Source organism: Pyrus communis, chromosome 15, assembly GCF_041283825.1.
Source record: "Pyrus communis isolate YQ-2024b chromosome 15, ASM4128382v1, whole genome shotgun sequence".
NCBI classification, from domain to species: Eukaryota; Viridiplantae; Streptophyta; class Magnoliopsida; order Rosales; family Rosaceae; genus Pyrus; species Pyrus communis.
The window spans coordinates 20863991-20888450 of NC_142579.1; the positions used below are offsets into that span (position 1 = coordinate 20863991).

Genomic DNA, 24460 nt, shown 5'->3' on the forward strand with positions numbered 1-24460 from the left:
CTGTTACTGCTTCATCCACCATGGCGGGCTGACATATAGTGGTGTGTTCCTTCACAAGAAATTGTCCCTAATTAACACCTCAAAACCCTCTTGGTATTTTCATCGAAAACCAACCCCAACGACTCCAAAACCAGAGAAAGGGACTTGCAATAGTCATCTAAGTAAATATATAATTTAAGCAGTAATTCTACACTTACTATATTTTACATAATACATTTGTATCACCTTTCTAATAGAGGTAGGGCCACTAACATATGTGGGTTTCATTTCTATTAGAAGTGAAATTGTAGTGTAAAAATATGGTAAGAATAGCATTTTTGCTATATAAGTCATAGACTCTACTTATATAGATAAACCTTTTTTATCTTCAAAACAAAAGTTTAAATAATGGAAAAATACCTTAACTCATGCTTAAAATAAGATCCTGACTAGCTATAGAATTTTTATGTGTGCATGAAACACTGTCAAATGGTGTTTTCATTTCACACGTTCCTTGTGTTGCATACCAAGACCATGATAATGGCTGCCTGGACGAATTATTCTTAACTTCTTACTAAAGGCTTGAGGAACCATTTTCGGTCATAAACCAGTGGAAGAGTTCAAACCAAGCTGATGTTTGCTTCAACTCTTTAAAGCTTCTAGTTGCGTCACTTATTTTTTGATCTTCATCATCATCCACTATCTTACGTTTCTTCGAGAGAGAGAGAGAGAGAGAGAGAGAGAGAGAGAGGGGGGGGGGGGGAGAGACAATGAGATGAAACTCTGGTCTCCTGTTCTGGCATTTCCAATTCTCTAATATTCTATAGGTAAAGGCTCACCCTTTTTTCAATTCAACTTTTTGAATTTCTGTGACCCCTTCCATGTCCCCAGCCATCTCCTCAGCTCTCCAGCTATTATACTCTCTCTCTCTTTCTCTCTTACATATATTATATTAACATTATCATAAACTTTCTGAAATTATCATCAATTGGTAATCATAAAGGGGGAGCTAGCTGATACATATATAGCTAAACCAAGGCTCATCACAACATAACCACACATCCGGAAAAAAAAAAAAAAAAAAACCAGGTTAAAGCAAAAGCCATGGGCAGAGCTCCTTGCTGTGACAAAGCCAACGTTAAGAAAGGCCCTTGGTCACCTGAAGAAGATGCTACACTCAAGGCTTATATCGAGAAGCATGGCACCGGCGGCAACTGGATTACCTTGCCTCAGAAGATAGGTCAGTAATTAATCACTTCAGATCCTCCTCATCCCAGTTAATTAACAAAATTATTGATCATGATCCAACCTATGTGTTTAATTATAAGCTGATCACTTTTCATCAATACTATTGTACTACTTTTCATGATCAACGACAGGCCTTAGAAGGTGCGGCAAAAGCTGTCGACTTAGATGGTTGAATTATCTTCGGCCGAATATCAAGCACGGTGGGTTCTCAGAGGAAGAAGATAACATCATTTGCAGCCTCTACATGAGTATTGGAAGCAGGTATATTTTTAACAATTTCAAGGCTATATCTCTTAGTTTTTAATGCTCTTCAAATTTTGAAGTTTATCACTTTATGAATTTTAAGTAGTACTTTTTTTTTTTTTGGACAGGTGGTCTGTCATTGCAGCCCAGTTACCAGGGCGAACGGACAACGATATTAAGAACTACTGGAACACAAGGCTGAAGAAAAAGCTCTTGGGCAAGCAGCGTAAACAACAGGAGGCTCAGCAGAGTCGCCGCGCTGCCATCTTTAAGCAAGAGATGATCAAAAGATCAGAAAATAACGCAAATTTTATTAATATCTCAGCTGGGTTTTTCAACCAAAACCCTTATAACTGGCCAGAGCTACCAGTAGTGCCAGTGGCTAATTATCAAACACATGACCTTCAACTCATGCAGGATGAGGCTTCCATTAAGACCATGCTCATCAATCTTGGAGGAAGATTTTCCCATGATTCTGACACTAGCACCACAAGTTTTCAGTACCCGGTTGATATTTCATCCACCTCGTCATCAGATCACCAATTCTATCAGAGCTCCATTGATGTTCTTGCTTCTACTTCAGCAGCCAACAGTAATAACTATTCTCAATTTCCAAGCACAAACTTTGATGCTAGTAACGGTACTGGGGGTTCAAGTAGTCCAACCATATTTCATGGGCTCGACAATCAGAATAACAATCTACAGGCTGATCATCTTCACCAGCTAACTGAATTGGAGGTTTACGACAACAGTTTTGCTCATCAGCATCAGCAACTGGGTGGTTTTTACTATCAAGCCTCCGAGGAGACGTTGAACAACGGTAGCAGTGCAGGGACCAGTACTGCTTCTGCAGAGAGTGAAATTAGTTGGGGAGACATAAACTCACTGGTTTATAGTACTCAAATGGTTGCAGACTATGAAACCTGCTGCCAACAAGCAGTTGTAGTACCACAAGATCAACATTCTTTTTTTGCAGAGGCAAACTACTTTGGCCTCAAATAACACCAATAATGCATGGTAATTGGGGTTAACGGGTTGTACATTGATTTGGTGTCTGAATTCAGTAGAATTTCTTCCCTTTGCAGTCATACTTTGATCCACCTCTCTCTTAGTTATTATTATTTTTTTGGTAATTCAACGATGATCCAACTGGGTGCTAGTGGAACCCAATGCCTATTGACCTCTGGTTGTACCACTAAGCCAACAAGTTACAAGGGGATCGACGATCTATTTCTCAAATTTTTTATTTATGACTTATAAGCTTCAATTTCTCTCCCAGTTCAAATTTGAAATACTTGTGGACGATGTTGCTTGTTGTGTTTAACTAATTTAGGAACTTGAAGTCTTGAACATAGATCAATATGGTACTGTTCACCTGCATGGCAATGAGATCAGTTGGGATACCATGTATATTCTATTGACTAGTCTGATATGCAGGTGCAGTTTGAGCAACTTTATGATTTAATTCTTAGTTACAACTTTTACATGGTAAAAATGTACTAGACTAGACTACTAGTACTTCTCTTCCCTTCTCTTCATTCCAGTCACATTGGTTGAATTCCATGTGGCAGAAAGTACATCGGAACCCTCCTTCACAATAAAGTCAGTGCTTTTGACATTTTGGCCATGACTGGTTCGACTCTAGCATGCAGGGAATCACAATGTGGCTGCATTCCTTTATAATTTTCTTCATGTCTTCAATGGTGACGAGCTGTAAAAACACATTTTCTAGTCCATTTTATGTGTATTTCCAACTAGAAAGTGGAAATATATACATATTTTGTTGCAGTTCTAATTTCATTAGGACTGTAATTTTGTAAATCTTACTAAATTATGTATAGGATTCTATGAGATCTTTCCTTGTTGTATTTGTATTACTTGAAGAGTAAGATTCTCTCTTCCTTATCACTTTAAACAAAGGCACAAAGAAGACACCACAAAATTCCTAGACTCTCTTTATTCTCTCTCCCCGCCGCCAGCCCTCTCTTTCTCTTTCGTTCAGTAAAATAGACTTACAATATGATATTAGCACGCTCATGTTGCTGCTCTAAGGAATGGAAGGATTTTGGAGAAGGATCTTCTACAACCCAAAGCTTCTATCGTTTCCATTCAATCAAGTAACTTCCCAAACACATAATCAATATTTTATAAGCCTTGATAGCATGAAAATATTTACCATGATTCATGAACTCCAAATTTATTTTGCTTTATATAATGCTTATATTGCTCTATTATATATTTTGTTCATGAATACACAATATTTTTTTTTTAATATATGTTGTTCATGCATATGTAATATTATATTGTATTATTCAATATTGCTAGGGTGAAGTGTCAAGCCGCCAAGCTGTGCCGCACACAGAACCAAGCCACTCCTGTTCCAAAAATAAAAAACGACGTCGTTTTGCGTCATCTCTATCATCGCCCATTTGGGCTCGCCTGTAGTCAATCCACGACCTCCTTTATGAAACATCATCGTCTTCGACGACATACATTGAGATTCAACTCAAATCTCATCGTGATTTGTGGGATTCACTTCAAATATCATAGGTTTTGGACCCATCCGTCACGAACTAACCCTCGATGCCGTCTTTCAAGACATTGCTGACCTTCGAGGCCAATGGGCCGCACCTGCATATGCCACTTCTGTTTAAGAATACTGTCACTAGAGGCAGTGCCATTGATCTTCTTCAGCTAAACCCACACCCATCTTTGATGGGCTTTCTCTCAAGTAACCTGCAACCCTATTGGGCTTGTTGCTCACTCGGCCGACGCTTGGCTACTGTTGGGGCCCTTTTTTCTAAGCCCAAACCCATTATGGGCGTTCTTCTTTGCTTCAGCCCGCACCCAGCTTTTGCTGGGGTGCCTATCCTTACGGGCTATAAGCTCAACTCTAGGGTTCCCACTGGCCCTCAGCAACCGGGCCCAAATAGGGGTCTGAACTACTATATCTTCTTGCTTCCACTCTCGATCCCTATTTGGATCCGGCCTTTTGGATTAACTAAGTGACTTGCAGTATATAAGTTCGACAAAAAACATATTCTTGACCATCAACCCATTTTTTATGAATTACGATCCAATATCTTATACACGTATCTTGTGTTCCCGAAGTTTCTCACATATGCATGATGCAATGCAAACTGAATACCTAACTGAAGAAGATCCATGCACTGTTTGGCTCGCTTTGATCACTAGAAAGATATCTTCTTGCATAACGTATGACACGATTGGCAGCATTTATGCTTCTAGGACTTCAAGTTTTTGAATGAATTAGACATGACGATCGTGTTGTGTTTGTGTCTTTTTTGTGACATGCCTGATATCATAACAAATCATGTCGTGTCAAACCCCTTAAAACAAATGGGTAATATGACTCGATCTATTAAAATTAACAGGTACTATGACCCGACCTGTTACACGTTAAAAATATATTTTTTATTTTAATATATAATCAAATGAAAAACGTCATACCAAATTAGTATCTACATACCACTTTGTCCTTAAATTAATATCTACATACACTAAATCCTAAACCCTAATGTTCCAAATGACAATGTAACCATCGTCAAAGTATAGATGTTGCAATCACAAGCGTTGGCATAATTTTTCACTTTTTTGCACTTGTAAATGAATTATTTACACATTTTGAACTCCATCTAAAAACACTGTTCACAAGAGTTTGTAGAGTTTTAAAAATCCAAAAAACGATGTACCCATCGTCAAATCGTAGAGGATGCGATCACTAGTGTTTGCATATTTGTTTCACATTTTTCACACTTGGATGTACTTTGGAATGAGAATGAGATGTTAGTTGACAATGCATTTGCATACACATTAGCTATTGATATCATGCTGAGCGATGAGAAACCGTGTTCCATTGATAAATGTCAAAATAGAACTGATTGGTTAAACTGGAAACAAGCAGTTCAAGTTGAACTTGATTCACTTGCGAAACATAGTGTTTGGGCCAATAGTTCCTATACCTTTACATGTGAAGCCTGTTTGGCTACAAGTGAGTTTCATAAGAAAGCATTATGAGAAGAATGAGATAGTGATCTAAGGCATACCTCATGGGGCAAGACTTTTCTCAACGCCTTGGGATATATTACCAAGAGACGTATTTCCCCATAATGGACGTCATAATGTTTTGTTACCTTATTAGTTTAGTAGTTTTTGAAAAACTGAATATATTAATTATATAGATGTGGTAACTGCCTACCTCTATAGGGATCTTGATACGGAAATCTACATGAAAGTTCCCAAAAGACTTACATTGGCTGGATCAAATAGTTTTAGACTACAAAACACCCTCTTGATTAGATTGAGACGTTCACTCTACGGATTTAAACAATTCGGGTGGATGTATTATAACTGTTTGAGTGAGTGTTTGATTAGTCAAGGATATATGAGTAATGAACTATGCCCTTGCGAGTTTATCAAGAAGTCACATTCCAAATTTTCAATAGTTATAGCTTATGTTGATTTCTTATTGCGATAGCTGAAGTCAAGCAGATTCTCTCAGGATAACCTTGCCAATGTTTTCACGAAGTCACTGTTAAAGTCTACTTTCCAGAAGCTTGTTCAAGGAATTAGTATGCATAAATTATCTGATTTTTAATGCTTGTAATTCTCATTTGGAAGTTTTGTCAAACTCATGGGTAGCATCCAAAAATGTACTTACTTGGCCCTAAAATACTAATTTTCTCTTAGATTAGGAGCATTTCTTCCATTGGGGTTTTGCTACCTAACGAGGTTTTAACGAGGCACCTATCCTGAGCTGGTCATATCGTTGTGTGCATTTTACTTGCGTCCTGAAAACGTTTAATTTTGATTCTATGAGATATTTTTGAAGAAAGTTGAGGTTCCATGACACACCCCGATCTAAATCAAGACGTGCTGGCCGTCAAGTGGCCGGGATGTGACATTCCAGTTCCACCATAATACCAATTGGCAATATGGGAGTAGGCCAACTTACTTATAAGCCCATGCATGGTCCCTCTTCCCATCAATGTGGGATTCATTCTCAACACGTCCTCTCAAATGTGGCGAATTTTCAAGCATAACACGTGCACAATACAACTCGAGTGACGTGGAGCATGTGTAAGCATTAGGCTTCACACGTGGGACAACCTACTTTGATACCATGAAGAAAGTTGAGGTTCCACCATAAAACCAATTGGCAATATGAGGAGTATGCCAACTTACTTATAAGCCCACACAAGGTCCCTCATCCCATCAATGTGAGATTCATTCTCAACAATTTCCTTGTTTTATTTGAATTACTTGGAGAGCTAGATTCTCTCTTTCTTATCACTATAAATAAAGGCATAAAGGGGTGAGAATTCGTACCACAAAATTTTCAAACTCTCTCTATTCTCCCTCTATACAGCCGACTCTCTCTCTCTCTCTCTCTCTCTCTAACTAAAATAGGCCAACAACAATATCATATTTATTTGGCTGATAAAAGAAAAAGAAAAACTCATACAACATATACATAATGTTGTTCCCTTGCTATTGTCCACAAATTTTGTGAATCATATACCTTTTCAATAAGTAAATAGTAGCCCTATTATAACTCATACAATTTTGTTTCAATAGTACATGATTACGATTACTTGTAGATACAATAACTTTCTTTTTCACCTACAAGAGGAGAATTTGAATTTGAGACCTCATCCAAAAATTGAGAAGAGTGGTACTTCAAATAACTTTTCTCTTTGTTGATGTCAAATTTAATTTCTATGACAATAGCAAAAGTAGAGACTGGTACTTCCATTTGTACTTACTAAAATTTTCATGTGCATAATGATTTCAAAAATCTTGACATCTACTACTTGAAGTTAATTTTTTTTTTTTCACCCTAACACATCGACAGATTTTCGATCTATCAAGACAGAAATGGAACTTTCAGGTCCTATATTTTGTTGGATGCAACTGCATTCCTATTGTTGGAAAAACTCAAGACCTCAAGGATTCAACAATACTACATTTTTATATTGTGTGTCAGTTGTTTCTTGAGAGAGTAGAATGCAATGAAATCAAGTGTGCCTATCAACTAAATGTTGCTTTCTCTACAATATTCAGAACATAATATTTGAGAAGTATTTGCAACTAAGTGATCTTTATTATAACTTTGTCCTTGTGAGTTAGTTTTGTAATTAGACATGTAGCTCTGATTTATTTCATACAAATGAGAATCATGAAGTATAATGAGCGAGCGTCTTTTATGTGAAGTACATAAGTTTATGCAAAAAGGATGTCAAAAATATGCACAATGTTGTGGCCCATATTTAGCAGAGAGGTGTGGCAAAAGGAAGAGAGAAAGAATGGAGAATAGGCTTGAGGATTTGTGTGTTGATTCCCTAGTCCTTGTGCCTTTATTTATAGTAATTAGGAGGAGAGAAACTTGCTCTCCAAGTAATAAAAAGTATATTATGAAAGATTTTCTAGATCCTAAAGGATTCCTACTTTATCTCTACTTAAGTTTTACACAATCACATATTGATAAGAACATATGTCACAACACTCCCCCTTGAGTGTGCAAATACTCAAGTAGATGGTGCATCAGATCTTCAGGCAAATGTAGAAGCAATTGATGAAATCGTCTCGTCTAGTCGGCACAAGTAACAAATGCGAGTCTTAAAACAAACGAAAGAATGCATGGGTAGTAAAACTCAAAAAACCTCATATTGGCAAGACCCAAGGTGGGATAAAAAGCTCATAGTCAAATGAGAAAAGTGAGAAGTTGCATTAACTCAAAACTATACGTTTTCTGGACTCAAGTAAAAGAGCTCACAAGGGTATGATCAGCCCAGGATGGGTGCCTCGTTAAAACCTAGTTAGGTAGCAAAACCCAGTGGGAAAAATGCTCCTAATCATAGGGAAAAAGAGTACATTAAGATCAAGTGAGTATTCTTTTGGATACTCCCCCTAAGTTTGACAAAACTTCCAAATGAAACTACAAGCATCACAAATGAGAAAGTTACGCATACCAATTCCTTATACTAGCTTCTAGAAGGTAGACTTCGATAGTGACGTCTTGTAAAGGTCTGCAAGGTTGTAAGGGTTCAGACTGCTTGACTTCAATCTTCTGATGCTCATGTTGATGTAGACACAATATGCTTGGTGTTGACTTGTTGGATGTATCATGATTTGGTCGATACATATGGCATTATCTTCATGGATCGTCGTTGGGACTCAATGATGGATGAAAAACACAGGGATTTTGAATATACTTAACAAGAGTTCTCAACCATATCTCTCACGCGATGAGATACAATGAGTCTTAAAACGATTCAAAGGTTTCGCATCAAAAGGTCTATCTGGTTGACCTCCAAGATATTACGGTGTTCCTTAATGGTAAAGACATAACCATTCGAGAACGTACCTTGTGCGATCAGACAGATGGTTTGATTTAGCAAATCCCACAAGGTAGGCATCATTTCGAAGATCAAAGGGGTGTGATCTATTCTAAGATACATAGGGATAGATAAGCCCAAATCTGTAGTAACGGAAAAACGTCTTTAACACCAAATTTGGTGGTGACCTGTAAGCGTATTGCTGTTTTATGCCAAAAGATTATCAACACATAAGATGTCTGATCTAGTGCATTTGAGCTAAGTACAACAAACGCCAATGGTACTTAGATATGGCTAGCTCACATTCCAATATGGAACCTTATGCTCCATACCATCCGTAAAGGTCTTATTTGCATCTAGCATACAGACAATCAGGGTATACTTAGACATAACACATTCTGGGTTTAGTTCGAGTGGTGGACCAGAATACCATCATAATTAGCTCGAAACTTCAACTCGAGGTAATGTCAAGTTCTCCAAAGATCATTCATCTTATAGTCCGACATGCGAGTTAATTTTCTTAACTCTAGCAATTTCGGATTTTGTACACGCAGGGGAATATATCCCTAACTGATCAAATATTCACTTAGACAGGTATACCACAACCACTCAGATAGTTTTGCATCCGTAACGTGAAGGCCTTTTGAAGAACCAAGAGGGCATTCTTGTGGTCTAGAACTCTTTGAATCAATACATGTAAGTCTTTTGGAAACTCCATGTAGGTTCGTATCACAATCCCAGAGATACTACAACCACGTTTGTAATGTTACAATCAATCACAATCATCGCTTTTCATTTACGTCAGTAGTTACCATATAAATGAAACATCATCTATGATAATCTCATTATAATTCCATATCTCATCCAAACTAGTATATAGGACCAATAGCTTCAAGTCTCGTGAGTAATCCGAATTTAATCTCATGAGATGAAAATGTTTGAGACAGCGATAGAGGGGCAGATTCGTTTGTGCCATATTCCTCCAATTTTGGGAAAGTGAATCCTCGAACCAAGTAATCTACCATGCTTCTGGCATAGGACAAATTGATTGGCTAGCAACCAATGTACAATATGTCGGGTTCGAATTTGGTAACCAACTGACAAGCGCTTTATAAGGTTGGGTCATGACGGGCCTTAGGATGACCAACATGGTTGCTTGCAATATTGCATGGCCCCAAGCAGAGATCGGGAACTTTGGTATGTATGACCAATCGATCGCACATTCATTTGAAGGCATTTAATGAATGCTTCTGCTGGGTCGTTCTGGGTATAAACATAGGGCTGGATGTTCAACTTCCAAAAACCCAACCGACATGCAATATCCATCGAAAGTTAAAGTTTTCGATGTAAGTTCTCCAACTTATCAAATCAAATAAATTTGATCAGATAATCAGGGTGGTGAGCCTTGAGCTTGTTAATCTGAGCCACCAGTGTGGAGAATGCAACTTGTGGACAACAACCACACGTGTGACAAACGTGTAGAAGCATCAACCAATACTATAAAGTATCTAAATGGTTCGTATGGTGGTTGAATTTTTCCACAAATGTCCAATTTGAATCCTTTGTAGAAAAGATGGAGGGTGCTAAGGTATAATATATGTCTAGGTGTGATGTCTTTACTTCAGGTAAGAGGATGCCCAAAGCGGCACATCACAGATCATCCTAGATATTCCAAATGTACATCCATAGCGAAGATTCCTTTGGAATCGCGGGCTTCTGACCGGCCACTTAGTGGGCCTAAATGGGTGTAATCCACTCATTAAGTTCCATCTTCTCTAGAATATGCGCGTTCTTCTAGAATGAGTGAGTATAAGGCTTCCCTTTTATGGTAAAATTAGTACCATTGGACAATATAGGGCAGTATGTCCCACAATCAGGTTGGATAAGCCTGAAATGTTGTCAGGGGATTATTAAGTATGAAGTGAGCATAAAACCAACCAGCTAACTTCCCCATAAAACATACCTAAGCATGAGTTAATTGTAGTCACATGTGATAATTTTTGTTAATTAACTCTTTATTCGAGAACAATAGTGACATCCAAACACCAATCTTAAATCCGAGAATAAAATAAATTATTCACAAAATAAACCAAAAAGACAAGAGGGTTCGGCCAATAAGCATTCCATGTCAAATTTCGCTATTCCAAATGTGTTAGGTGGAGCAAAATTAGTCTCACAAATTGACTACGGGAATGGTACTCCTAAACAACATTGGTAGAAGCACTCAAAAATGCATAACCAATGATTTAATCCGTCAAAACGGAGTTAGATTCTACATGGTTGAGGTTTATGAATACTATCCTTTATTCTTAAAGTTTTTAGGTGCCAGAGATCATTCTTCGAGCATGATACTACCTCTGGACAGGCCTGATTCTACCATATGTTGTAAAACAAACTCGAAAATGAGATTCTGAAAGAGAGACTGACCTATATTTAGGTTTGGTAGGCCTTTGCCGAAGTAGAGCATTATTGTTTGGTGCATCCATGTTGAAGCATAGCACCTTTATTCGGTAGACTCCAAGCGAAACTGGGTCTATACCGTTCACTAGCTCCTAGCCAAATTATGGGGTACCTTTCTCTCACAAGTGTAGTAGTAATTAGATATGAGAATTTGGTGAACTTCCGTTTTATATACTGTTACTTCAGGAGCAATTTAGATATAGAAGGACTAGAAAGATTTTCTTCCAGTCAAAATTCGATCGAATGTAAACTTCAAAATTGCACCTATTCATGGACGTCAAGGTTTCAATCATGTTTTGCTTCAGGCAAGAACTTATCTTCGCATGATTGGAAATAGTCCATAACAAGTTAAAGAGCCATGAAGTCCTCGGTAGTGAGGTACTTCCATTTGATATGCTTCAGGCATAAATCTTCGAATAAAGACTAATTGTAGTCAAGCGCAGTGTCACGTCTTGTATCCACATAAAGTAGTTTCTTTGTCGAAACTTCCAAATCAGTGAAATCGAACTTTTTACAATTCGACAATATGCTGAATGGTGGAAACAAGAATGTGATTGATGTTTTAGCAAATAAAATTTCCATAAACATCAAAGTTAGAACATTCAAGTCCTAAGACATGGTTTGGTTTAAACGGATTTAAGCATGGAGAACTTCAAGTCTCAACATGAGTGTTGCTCGTTAAGAAACTTCAGGTTTCGATAACACTTTTCCGAAACTTCAGGTTTAGAAGTATGAACTTCAGGTTCATAAAACCTGCAAACAAACGCAATATATACAAGACAAAAATATATAAAGCAAAAAAAAAGAAAAACATATATATTATTGTGAGTAGCTTCGAGATCCTTTGTGTGAAAGTTTAGGGAAACGGCCCTACAAGTTTGGAGCTTCAAGTCCAAAACTTTTATTTTAATTGGCTGGGCTGCGGGCCAGCGAAAAGAAAGAATAGGGTTAATAGAACCTAGGCCCAAATATGGGCTAAGAAAGAAGTAAAAACCAAATCCCGATTTATAGGGTTTCGGGTTTCATATGGGCTAAGTAAATAGGCCCAAAAGAAAAAAAAAACTCTTTTTTTTTTTTTTAATTTTATTTTTTCACAAATTGGACGGCAGGTCCAACTGGAAAAAAAAAGGCTGAAAGCCCAAAAAATTGGAGAATGAGCCCAAGCCTATAATGGGCTGTTTGGCAAGCTGTTGATGCAGCAGGTTTAAGAAAAACGAAATGAGCCTTGAGGTCCTAAGTCCAAAAACTGGGCTTGTTTGTTGGGTGTGGGCCAAGAGAAGTAAAGGCCCAAGGCCTTTTATGCGAGATTTGAGCCCATCTGCGATGGGTGTAGGGTTTCATCGGGAAACAATGGAGATTGGCAGCGTCACAGGGGACGGCGGTGAGCATGGATCACAGAGGTCGAAGCCGTTGCCGTGGAATCTAAAAAAAAATGAGACGCTTGGGAGGATCCAGGAATCGTAATGGGTGTCTAAAAAAAAAGAAAAATTCAATGAAGTGTTTCGACCGGGAAAATCGACGGTGGTGGACAACTTCTGGCATCACCATTGTCCTGCAATCACCAAGATTTGGTGATGGGTGCGGCTGCAGGCACAGTCCTCGATTTTGTTGAGGTGCAGAGGGTTAGAGGAAGAAGACGTTGTAAACGACGTCGTTCTTGCTGGGGCCAGGAGCTATGTGGCTCAACTGGGCTTGGCACAGTTGTGGGCTGCAAGCCATGGTTTTGACACAGGCCAGCGCGACCTTGGTGCTCAAGCACTGGGCTCTCACAGATTAGGCCAAGTCTAAAGTAGACTAGGGCATCTAGGTCCATTACGAGTTCTAGGGTTTCAACATCTTTTTGTTTTTTCTTTCCTTTTTCTTCCTTATTCACACATATTCAATTCACATAATAGCAAAATATAAAATGCATAAGCAATTTATGTAGAATCTAAAATTTGTAAATCGTAAAGTTGGGTCATGCATTATGGTGAAGGTTCATGCAATCAAGGCTGAAAAAATATTGAGATAAAAACTGTTGTTTTAGAAAAACGTGGATTGCGTGATGAATATTGTGAACGGGTTTGTAGGAGTTCTTTCTTCAATTTCAGCTTTCATCTTCAAGCTTGTATCACGTTCAACATAAGAAGAAAAATAAATTGAATTAATAAAAGTATATGAATTCAATAAAATCAAAATTGAATCACTTAAAATAATTGAAACGCAATACTCCCTTGATTGAAGACGAATAAATTCTCTTTATCACAACATGAAGAGTGTGCTGATAACGTGTTATGACCTATATTTAGTAGAGAGGTGAGGCAAAGGGAAGAGAGAGAGAATGGAGAATAGGCTTGAGGAATTGTGTCTAGTCCTTGTGCCTTTATTTATAGTAATTAGGATGAGAGAAACATGCTCTCCAAGTAATACAAAGTATATTAGGAAAGATCTTCTAGATCCCAATGGATTCCTACTTTATCTCTACTTAGGATTTACACAATCACATATTGATAAAAACATATGTCACAACACACAACAGATTAATTTGACTTTTTAACTAAAATAGTCTATGAAATTTGACATAACTATTTTTATTGAATTTGTCCATTATCAATTATTTTAGTCATTCCGTGAAAAATCTCCGTTAAATAATAATAAAATAACAAAAATATTCTTAATTTTTGTAAATCATTTTAGTTTTATTAAATTGAGAGTATTTATGTCATTTTTGTCTTTATTTAACATTATTTTTTACGAAATCACCAAAATAATTGATGGTGGACAAACTCACTTAGAAACTGAAGTGAGAAGTAACGTCAATTTTAAAAACTATTTTGGATATAAAAAAAAACCGATTAATTTTGTAGAGAGATTGAGAGATGATCGGGTTTGTCCTATGCTCCGCAAGTTAAAAGGAGATAAAGGCATACCGCGTTAATAGCAAGTTAAGCAAGATTGACAAAGTCATGAACAGCTAGCCAAAGCTCAAGTCAAGCTCGCAGTGTTTACCAACTCAACCAGTACTAATCTTTTCAGCATAAAGAGTGTCCGTTGATAATGTGAAAGTATGAATATTGCCTTACAAGCACAAACTAGAAGATTGAAAGTATGAATATTGCCTTACAAGTACTAATTTATATATATTAACGCTTGGTTGACATGCATTATACTACGAAAAATAGAAGATTGAAATTAATGTTATTAAATCTCGAATTTCATAGATCTCAAGTATACTAGTCAGACAACAGTATAACATATAAGCACATATATCATTTCATAAAAATTGAATTTATTATAAAATCTTACTAACTAAATTGAAACAAATTATAGTTAAGAAACTTTAACGGAAAAAGATTGGAACTAAAAAAAAATTAAGCTTGAAAGTAAAATGCATGAAAATAATCGAATTGAAACATAAGAAAACAAGACCTAGGACATCCAAATTCACTGTAACATTTCTACTTAATCCCATTAATATGTTATGAACAAGTAGTTCTCCAATATGAACGATCGTTTTTTCCTAAATTATTCAATGGGCTTTGGCATCTAGTTGCATCAAAAACATCCTTACATGTTAACCGTCTGTGGTATTGATAGGAGCATATTTATGCGACTTAAATGGCTTGTTCTCGTACATTTACGTTATGTTTCTTTAGTTATTTTAGTTCTTTATGCTTCTTTTGTGTGTTTTCAGGTTCTAAGGGCAAAGTATGCAAAAGGATGCCTTTTGGAGCCTTTTGGAGCAAATTAGAGATTGGAATGGATATCATATGCTTGGAGCCAAAAGGATGGACGAAATTGAAGACTTGAAGTAGGAAAGTTAAATCCTAAAAAGACCTCATGTTTGAGCATCATTGAAAACTCCTACGCATTTTAGAACACAAAAACAACATTCCTAGCAACCTTAGGACATTGTCGTGTGTTTCCTTGTGTCTCCCTTCCTTGCCATGCAAGGAAGGGCTTTGTTCCCTATTTTAAATACTTAAACACTACCACATATCATTCACCACTTATCATATCATACATTCATTTATCACTTATCATAATCATTCACTTATCACTTAACATATCATACACTTATCACTTATCACTCATAATCACCTACAACATCCACCTACTTCACCTACAACATCCACCTACTCACCTACAACATCCACCTACTTCACCTACAACATCCACCTACTTCACCTACAAATGACATAGCCATATGTTCCCTCCACTACTCCTATAAATACCCTTGCATTCATTCATTTAGGGATCATCTCATTTTCATACACAACACACCACAAACACTTCCATTCCTTCTTTGCCGTGAGTCCCACTTCATTTCCAGCATCATTCCCTTCTATTTCCACCACTTCCCAACCCTCCAAACCACTCCTCATCCATTTCCATAATCCCCCAAACCTCACCTTAGACCTTGTGCTACAACAACGAGGAAGATAAGAGGGCCTAAACGTTCATACAATTCAAGTTGAGTTGTTGGAATGTTTGGGTGTTTCTTTGATTTCAAAGTTATGAGGAACTAAACCCTTTTTGGCTAGGGGTGATTTCAATACCATGATTATTTATGTGATATGAATTGATGAATTCCGGTTATGAACTCTTGATTTGTGAATGAAATTGGCTTAACTATTTGATGATTAACTTATTTGTGTTTGTTGATTGAGGGTCGACACTTAATTAGCATGCATGAATATGTGGCTAAAGTTTAAGAAGGTTTCACATAATCGTTACTAACTTATACTTGAAAGTAGTGAAGGTCGCTTGTCACGATCGCGTTAAGTTAATTCTTAGCATGAGTAACATGATGTCATAGTTGCAAATGCTTTGTCAATGCTTATGGTTTTCATTATTCTTAATGATCTTCGATTGTATCTCTATTATGATGACATGTAGGGAACTTTTGAGAATGTTTTGGGTTGTCGAATGATGCCATCCAATCCAATAATATAAGGAAAATCTGAGGGTTAACTAGTGATGTCACGGTTAATTTGGGGCATTGTCGTTCATAATTCAATGAAGGAATAACTGGAAATTGATTCATATGCATAAATATCATGTGTAGAGAAAGAACCCTTAGCTAGCTTCCCATCCATTCATTTCCGTCAAATACCATATTTACAATTGGTTTTGTTTCCAAGTATTCATTTTAGTTTAAATTCGTCCAAATCCAATTCCCCCCTATTTCGTTGAAGTCTTAGTCTTAATCTTTCTTATTTTTAGTTTTGCTTTCTTCGAGCATTAAATAGTGTTTTATATTGTGTTTTTATGTTTTTAAGTCAATTTAGAAGGTTTTAGCAAGCCCTCCTAATCCCCGGTCTAGAACGATCCCTCACTTATTCATTCTACTACAATTGTCAAACGAGGGTTTAATTTGAGTGTCAAGTAATTCACACATCAAATTTTTGGCGCCGTTGCCGGGGATTAGCAAAGTTGCTAATCCCTTTTTTTTATTTTTATATTTTGTTTTTCGTGCATTCTTATTTCAGATTCTTAGTTTGTTTGTTTCCTTGTTTTTTAGGTACTGTGTATGACTCGTAGCTCTCGGCCTATTATAGAGAACATCTCCGACTTTGACGGTGATTTTGAACGCACTTTGAGGAGAACGAGGAGTCAACAAGAGCCACCACAACCTCCACCACAACCTGGGCTTGAAGAAGACGAAGTAGGTGTAGAAGAAAAGCCCACGGATCAGATTTTTGAAGAAGAACAAGCCATGGCAGCAGATAATAGAACCATCAAGGAGCTTTCGGCCTCGGGTTTGGATAATGCATTGCCTCTTTGTATCCAATACCCCACGGCTGCCCAAGGCAAGACCGATGAATTTGAACTCAAATCCAGTTTGTTACACCATATTCCGAAGTTCCATGGATTGTCTATGGAAGACCCCAACAAACACTTGAAGGAGTTCGAGGTGGTTTGTTCGAGCATGACCCCCGTCAATGTGGATGGGAGTATATTGAAGATGAAGGCCTTTCCATTTTCACTTATGGACAAGGCCAAAGATTGGCTCTACGAACTAGCCCCGGGAACTGTGACTTCGTGGGAGAGTATGAAGCGTGCTTTCTTGGAGAAATTCTTCCCTACTTCGAGAGTGATTCTCCTACGGAAGAAAATTAGTGGTATTCAACAGAATCATGGTGAGACATTCTCGGCTTATTATGAGCGCTTCAAGGGCCTTGTAGCTTCATGTCCTCAACATCAAATGAAGGAGGAACTTCTCCTTCAATATTTCTATGAGGGCCTCCTTCCTATCGAACGTCAAATGCTTGATGCATCAGCGGGAGGAGCATTGGTGGACAAAACACCAAGGGATGCCAAGGTTCTCATAGCCAACCGAGCGCTCAACGCTCAACAATATGAAGGAGTGGGCCAAAGGGAAGCCCCACGGCAACAAAGTGTAAATGAGGTGAGTGCTATTTCTGAAATTCAATCACAACTTGCTAATCTTACTTCTCTTGTTTCTCAGGTTGTGATTGGTCCAAAAGCACAAGAACACCAAGTCTGTGGCGTGTGCTCAATTCAAGGGCATCCATCCGACAAGTGCCCTCAACTAATCGAGAATGGTGGGTGGGAATCTGCCAATGCAATTGGTTTCCAAGGACAAAATCAAAACAACCCATACTCAAACACTTACAATGCCGGATGGAGGGACCATCCAAACTTCAAATGGAGGGAGCCACAACAAGCTGCCCAACAAGGAGGATTTAGGCCAAACCCCCCTGGTTTTTATTCCAAGCCGTATGCACCCCAACAATCCCAACAACCTTCGGCATCATCTCATTCAGGTACGTCTTTGGAAAGTAATCAAGCTATGCAATTACTAACCTCTATTTCGCAGGGGTTGCAAAATCAAAACAACCGGATAGAAAATAACGAGAAGGAGATGATGGATATGAAGAAACAAATAGGGCAGATTTATGAGTTCCTTGGACAGATTAGAGAGCAAGGAAAGCTTCCTAGCTCAACCACAGTCAATCCAAAGGGAGGATTCGAATCCGCCAAGGCCATCACCCTAAGGGGTGGAAAAGAAGTTGGGACCGAGCCAAACAATCCCAAATCTGCCCAGAAAGTAGATGAAGAGACGACACAACCTGAGGAAGTGTCTAGCTCACCCACGGTAAGGGTGAAAAACCCAATGCCGGAAGCCCCCAATCACCCTAACTCGGCCAAATCAGGTAATTTAAGTTCAAATTCATGTACTTCACGTCCTAATCTGCCCAATGTACCTTTTCCTCGCAGGTTCATGCAAGAAAAAAAGGAAGAAAGCGAGAAGGACATTCTTGAAACGTTCCGGAAGGTGCAAGTGAACATACCGCTTCTCGATGCAATCAAACAGGTTCCAAAGTATGCTAAATTCCTCAAGGACCTATGCAATACAAAGAGAAGAAGGGCAAACAAAGAGGTAGTGAAGGTAAGCGAGAATGTGTCCGCTGTTTTGCAACGTAAACTGCCTACCAAGTGCAAAGACCCCGGTAGTTTCACGATTCCTTGTGTGATTGGACATAATCGTTTTGAACATGCCATGCTTGATTTAGGTGCATCCATAAATGTCATGCCTTATTCTATTTATGCATCTATGAATTTGGGTGAATTAAAGCAAGATGGTGTAATTATACAATTGGCCGATCGTTCTAACGCGTATCCAAAAGGAGTTTTGGAAGATGTGCTTGTGCAGGTGAACCATTTAATTTTTCCGGCTGATTTCTACGTCTTAGACATGGAGGATTCAGCCCATTCTACATCTTTGCCGATTCTCCTTGGTAGGCCATTCATGAAGACGGCCCGAACGAAGATTGATGTATACAAAGGCACCTTGACAATGGAATTCGATGGGGAAGTGATTGATTTTAATATTTCTGAAACTATGAGATATCCCGTTGATGACCATTCTTGTTTTTCCATTGATGTTATCGATTCTTTGGCGCAGGTATACCTTGAAGAATTGAACGAGGACGCCCTGGAAACAACCATCACTAAGGCCATAGAGTGCAAAAATGAAGGATTTGGGCCAATGCAAGGCCACGGCAAGGAGGAGGAATTCTTTGCCATGGGTTCTAGTGAAGAAATAATTGAGGTTGTGGCAGCCCTTGAGTCATTGCCACAACAATATGGTAAGGTTCCACTCTCACTTTCAAATTCAGTTTCCACTAAGATGCTACCTTCTGTTGTTCAGGCACCATCGCTTGAACTTAAGCCGTTGCCGGACCATTTGAAGTATGTGTTTTTGGGAGAAGGCGAAACATTGCCAGTCATCATTTCATCAAGTCTTACGGCAATGGAGGAGGAGAAGCTTGTGAGGGTGCTGCGAGAACACAAAACGACCATAGGGTGGACTTTGGCCGACATTAAAGGAATAAGCCCTACCACATGCATGCACCGTATACTTCTTGAGGAGGGGACTAAGCCATCCCGAGAGGCTCAACGCCGTCTCAACCCTCCAATGATGGAAGTGGTGAAGAAGGAAATAATCAAGCTTTTGGATTGCGGAGTGATCTACCCTATCTCCGATAGCCGTTGGGTCTCTCCAGTTCAAGTCGTTCCCAAGAAGTCCGGAGTAACTGTTATCAAGAATGATGAGAATGAGCTCGTACCTACACGCATTCAGACTGGATGGCGAGTATGTATCGATTACCGGAAGCTAAATGCCATGACTAGGAAAGATCACTTTCCTTTGCCATTCATCGACCAGATGCTCGAAAGGTTAGCCGGTCATGCCTTTTACTGTTTTCTTGATGGATACTCTGGATATAACCAAATTGTGATAGCCCCGGATGATCAAGAGAAGACCACATTCACATGTCCCTTTGGAACATTTGCTTATCGTCGCATGCCATTTGGCTTATGCAACGCACCGGCCACTTTCCAAAGGTGTATGGTAAGTATATTTTCCGATTTTGTTGAAAAGATCATTGAGGTTTTCATGGATGATTTCAGTGTGTTTGGGAGTTCATTTGATAATTGCTTGGATAATCTAACCTTAATTTTGAAACGATGTGTTGAAACTAACCTTGTCTTGAATTGGGAGAAATGTCACTTTATGGTGAAACAAGGTATAGTTTTAGGACATATTGTTTCAGAAAAAGGAATTGAAGTAGATAAATCGAAAATAGACCTTGTACGTCACTTACCCTCTCCTACTTCGGTTAGAGAGGTACGTTCGTTTCTTGGCCATGCAGGGTTCTATAGGCGTTTTATCAAGGACTTCTCCAAGATGTCCAACCCTCTTTGCCGATTGCTTCAAAAAGATGTGCCATTCAAGTTTGATGAAGAGTGTAATTCGGCATTTAACCAACTCAAGGAGAAGCTAGTCTCGGCCCCCATTATTGTACCTCCAGATTGGAGCCTTCCGTTCGAGCTCATGTGCGATGCATCCGACTATGCATTAGGAGCTGTTCTAGGACAAAGAAGAGACAAGCGGCCGCATGTCATATATTATGCCTCTCGGACTCTCAATGATGCCCAATTGAACTACTCCACGACGGAAAAAGAACTTCTAGCTGTGGTTTTTGCTTTAGATAAATTCCGTTCATATTTAATTGGTACTAAAGTAATCGTTTATTCTGTTCATGCAGCTTTGAGGTACTTGATCACGAAAAAGGAGGCAAAGCCGAGGCTTATCCGTTGGATTCTTCTTCTTCAAGAATTTGATATTGAAATCCGGGATAAGAAAGGAAGCGAGAATGTAGTGGCTGACCATTTAAGCCGAATGATCCACGAGGAGCATGAACATGCCGTACCTATCCCTGAAACTTTTCCCCATGAGCAGCTGCTATCCATTGAGGTAAGTGAACCATGGTATGCAGATTTAGTGAATTACTTGGTGGCTAAACAATTTCCAAATGAACTAAACAAGCACCAACGTGATAAGCTTAAAAATGATGCACGTTTCTATGTTTGGGATGACCCTTATTTGTGGAAGTATTGCTCAGATCAAATTGTACGTAGATGTGTGCATGATTCTGAATTTCACTCAATTCTAAGCTTTTGTCACACATATGCATGTGGTGGTCATTTTGGCACACAACGCACTGCCCTCAAGGTTCTAGAGTGTGGTTTTTATTGGCCGACTATATTTAGGGATGCTAGAACCTTTTGTATGTCTTGTGATCGTTGCCAACGAATGGGTAACATAGGTACCAAGGACCAAATGCCGCAAACCCCTGTCTTTAATGTTGAAATTTTTGATGTTTGGGGCATTGATTTCATGGGCCCTTTCCCTCCATCTTATGGTTTCACTTATATCTTGCTAGCCGTTGATTATATTTCTAAATGGGTGGAAGCAAAAGCCACCCGTACTAACGATTCTAAGGTGGTTGCAGATTTCGTGAAAACTAACATTTTTGCTAGGTTTGGAATGCCGAGAGTAATCATAAGTGATGGAGGGTCTCACTTTTGCAATAGGACCATTGAGGCGTTGCTAAGAAAGTACCATGTCAACCATAAGGTCTCCACACCTTACCATCCTCAAACAAATGGCCAAGCCGAGGTGTCTAACCGAGAAATCAAACAAATTTTGGAGAAGACCGTTGGACCAACAAGGAGGGATTGGAGCTTACGTTTAGATGATGCACTGTGGGCATATCGTACGGCGTACAAAACACCCATTGGGATGTCACCTTTTCGGCTCGTCTATGGTAAGCCATGTCATTTGCCCGTAGAGTTAGAGCACAAGGCACATTGGGCCGTGAAGACTTTCAACATGGACATAGATGCAGCGGGAGTTCATAGGAAGCTCCAATTGAATGAACTTGAGGAGATTCGGAATGAAGCCTATGAGAATGCCCGGATGTACAAAGCCAAGACCAAAGCATTCCATGATAAAATGATTCGAACGAAGACCTTCACAGTTGGGCAGAAAGTGTTACTTTTCAACTCTCGCCTACGTTTGTTTCCTGGTAAGTTGCGTTCTAAATGGATTGGCCCGTTTGTTGTTACTAACGTTTTACCTTATGGTGCAGTCCACATAAAAAGCTTAAGGAATGGCGTAGAATTCAAGGTGAACGAGCATCGGTTGAAGCTATATTACGAGCAAAGTGTGGGGCAAGTGGTGGAAGACATTCCTTTCCATTCCGTGGGCTCAAATGAAGATTGAAGAGAGTACTCGTCCGGCTGCAAGACGTAAAAGAAAGCGCTACTTGGGAGGCAACCCATGCATTCAACAAAGGAAGACTTAGAAAGCACTCCAATTCCAGATTCCTAAAAACTCTTCTCTTTGTTGCTATTTCGTTTCTGCCTTATTAGGTTGTTTAGTTGTTATTGTTTGTTTGTTTATTAATTGTGTGAGTCTATGATTGTAACATTGAGAAAATGTTTGGTTTATTGATAGGCACTGCTAAAAAAAAAAAAAGATGGAGCCTTCACAAAGGGCGTTTACTTGAAGCCCCACTACTGGGCAAAATTCTAGGAGCGGAAGGCTTCGAAGCGGAAGGCATAGATGCGGGAGGCATAGAAGCAGGAGGCATCGGAGCAGGAGGCATCAGAGCTAGAGCATTCCAGGCCCCAATACTTGGCCAAACGCTGGACGAGCCATGAAAAATGTGCCTCTGGAAGTAAGCCGAAAGCCTTTGACGGTCAGTTTGACGGTCACTTTGCATGCGACCATTGGATTCTTGCAGCTCATCAAGCTTCCTCTTCATGCCCGTCGAATAGTTGTTTGCAAGCACATGCAAACTTCTATTCTCGTACTTAAGCAGTTTGATCTCTTGCTTAAGACTTTCCACCTCCGCCATCAATGATTCCACCTGACGGGAGCGGGCAAGCAAGCGTTGGCCCATGTTGGACACAGAACTCGCACACTGAACACTAAGTGCGAGGGACTCTTGAACGGCCAACTCATCGGACCGTCCTGACAGCAGCCTACTATCTTTTGGAGTGAGGAGGTTCCTAGCTACTATTGTAGCTGTTGTGGCGTCCTGCATCACTGAGTCTTCACCTGAAAGAGGACCGTTAGAAGATAAGAAAGAAGGGCGACATACGTTACCTTGACGCGGCGCCCCCGTATCACTGCTAAGGCTCAATTCCAAGCTAAGGTTCGATGGGTTTGCCATTTTTCAAAAGTGTTCAAAGAGAAGGGGTGGATGGAGTTAAATTTCAAAGGGCCGGAGACGATGTTCAAAAATGGGAATTCTTCAGGGTGTGTTTGTTGTGGTGATCGATACCTCTATAAGAAGCCAAGGCGACGCGTCCACCGATTCAAAACGCCGGAATTTCCGGCGTAAGTTAAGCGAAGCTTTCTCAGCTTTTCAGAAGACGCGTTCAACTTTGTCAAAAGATTTCTTCTTTTCAGACAACACGTGGAGGCCATCATCGCAACTACACATCTTTAGCCGACAAGCGCAAAGTTCGGCGACGCTTTCTCTGCTTTTCAGAAACCGCGTGCAGCTTTGTCAAAAGGAGCCGCATCCGCACTACTACGTGTCGTTCAGAAAGCAAAGGGGCGTCGTTCAGAAATCGAAGGGACGTCGCTCAGAAATCGAAGAGGCGCCACTATTTCAAAAAGCCGGATTTGAGGGATCAAAACGTTTGTCGACAAGGGTAAAAGAACAATACCACCACTTGATATTATCTCTATATATGTCGACCTTCGTCTTTTATGGCAAGGCAAACCTGAAGAAAATGCCCAACTCTCCCTCACCTCTGAGGGTGCACTCCCAGCAAAGCCTCTTGAAATACTCAATTTTTTCTCCCCCAAAGATGATACCAGATGCCTGGAGTATAGATGACCCAGGAGGAAACGGTGGATTGGAGTGTGCTGATTCATTCACCGCTTCTTCAAAAGCAAAGGTATCTCATATCATTAAGGTTAAAAGAAAAAGTATCTCATATCATGCTCTTTCCCTGTCTTTTTCTTTGTCCTTGTTCTTACTCGCATGGCAAGGTAAAAGAAGCAATCAGCCGGCACTTGGAGTCAGTCTTCCGATCTGGAGCCAATTGCCTGGAATCTATTCCTGATTGCTTACCTAGCGTTGCTCTCGAGTAGTCATCTTCAACGGTTGATACACTTCCAGAGAAGGGACCACTCCTGCAAAGATTGAACAAAGAAACAGATAAAAGGGATAAGCTCAGACCTTCGGGGAAGACCAAAAGAATCCTGCTGCCCAGTTCAAGAGTAGCACAAAGGAAAATCAACGATGGGAGGAACCCCTGTGGAATCAACAACATCAAGCCTCAATGAAATCAACAAGGAG

General features: G+C 39.4%; 1 protein-coding gene across 1 annotated transcript; it reads left to right on the top strand.

Moving 5' to 3' along the window:
- Nucleotides 1–832: 832 nt before the first annotated feature.
- Nucleotides 833–2558, top strand: LOC137720180 (uncharacterized). Its single transcript, XM_068459200.2, has 3 exons — nucleotides 833–1219; nucleotides 1359–1488; nucleotides 1599–2558. The coding sequence occupies exons 1-3, from the start codon at nucleotides 1084–1086 to the stop codon at nucleotides 2470–2472; spliced, it is 1140 nt and encodes a 379-aa protein (XP_068315301.2). The 5' UTR covers nucleotides 833–1083; the 3' UTR covers nucleotides 2473–2558.
- Nucleotides 2559–24460: the final 21902 nt, after the last annotated feature.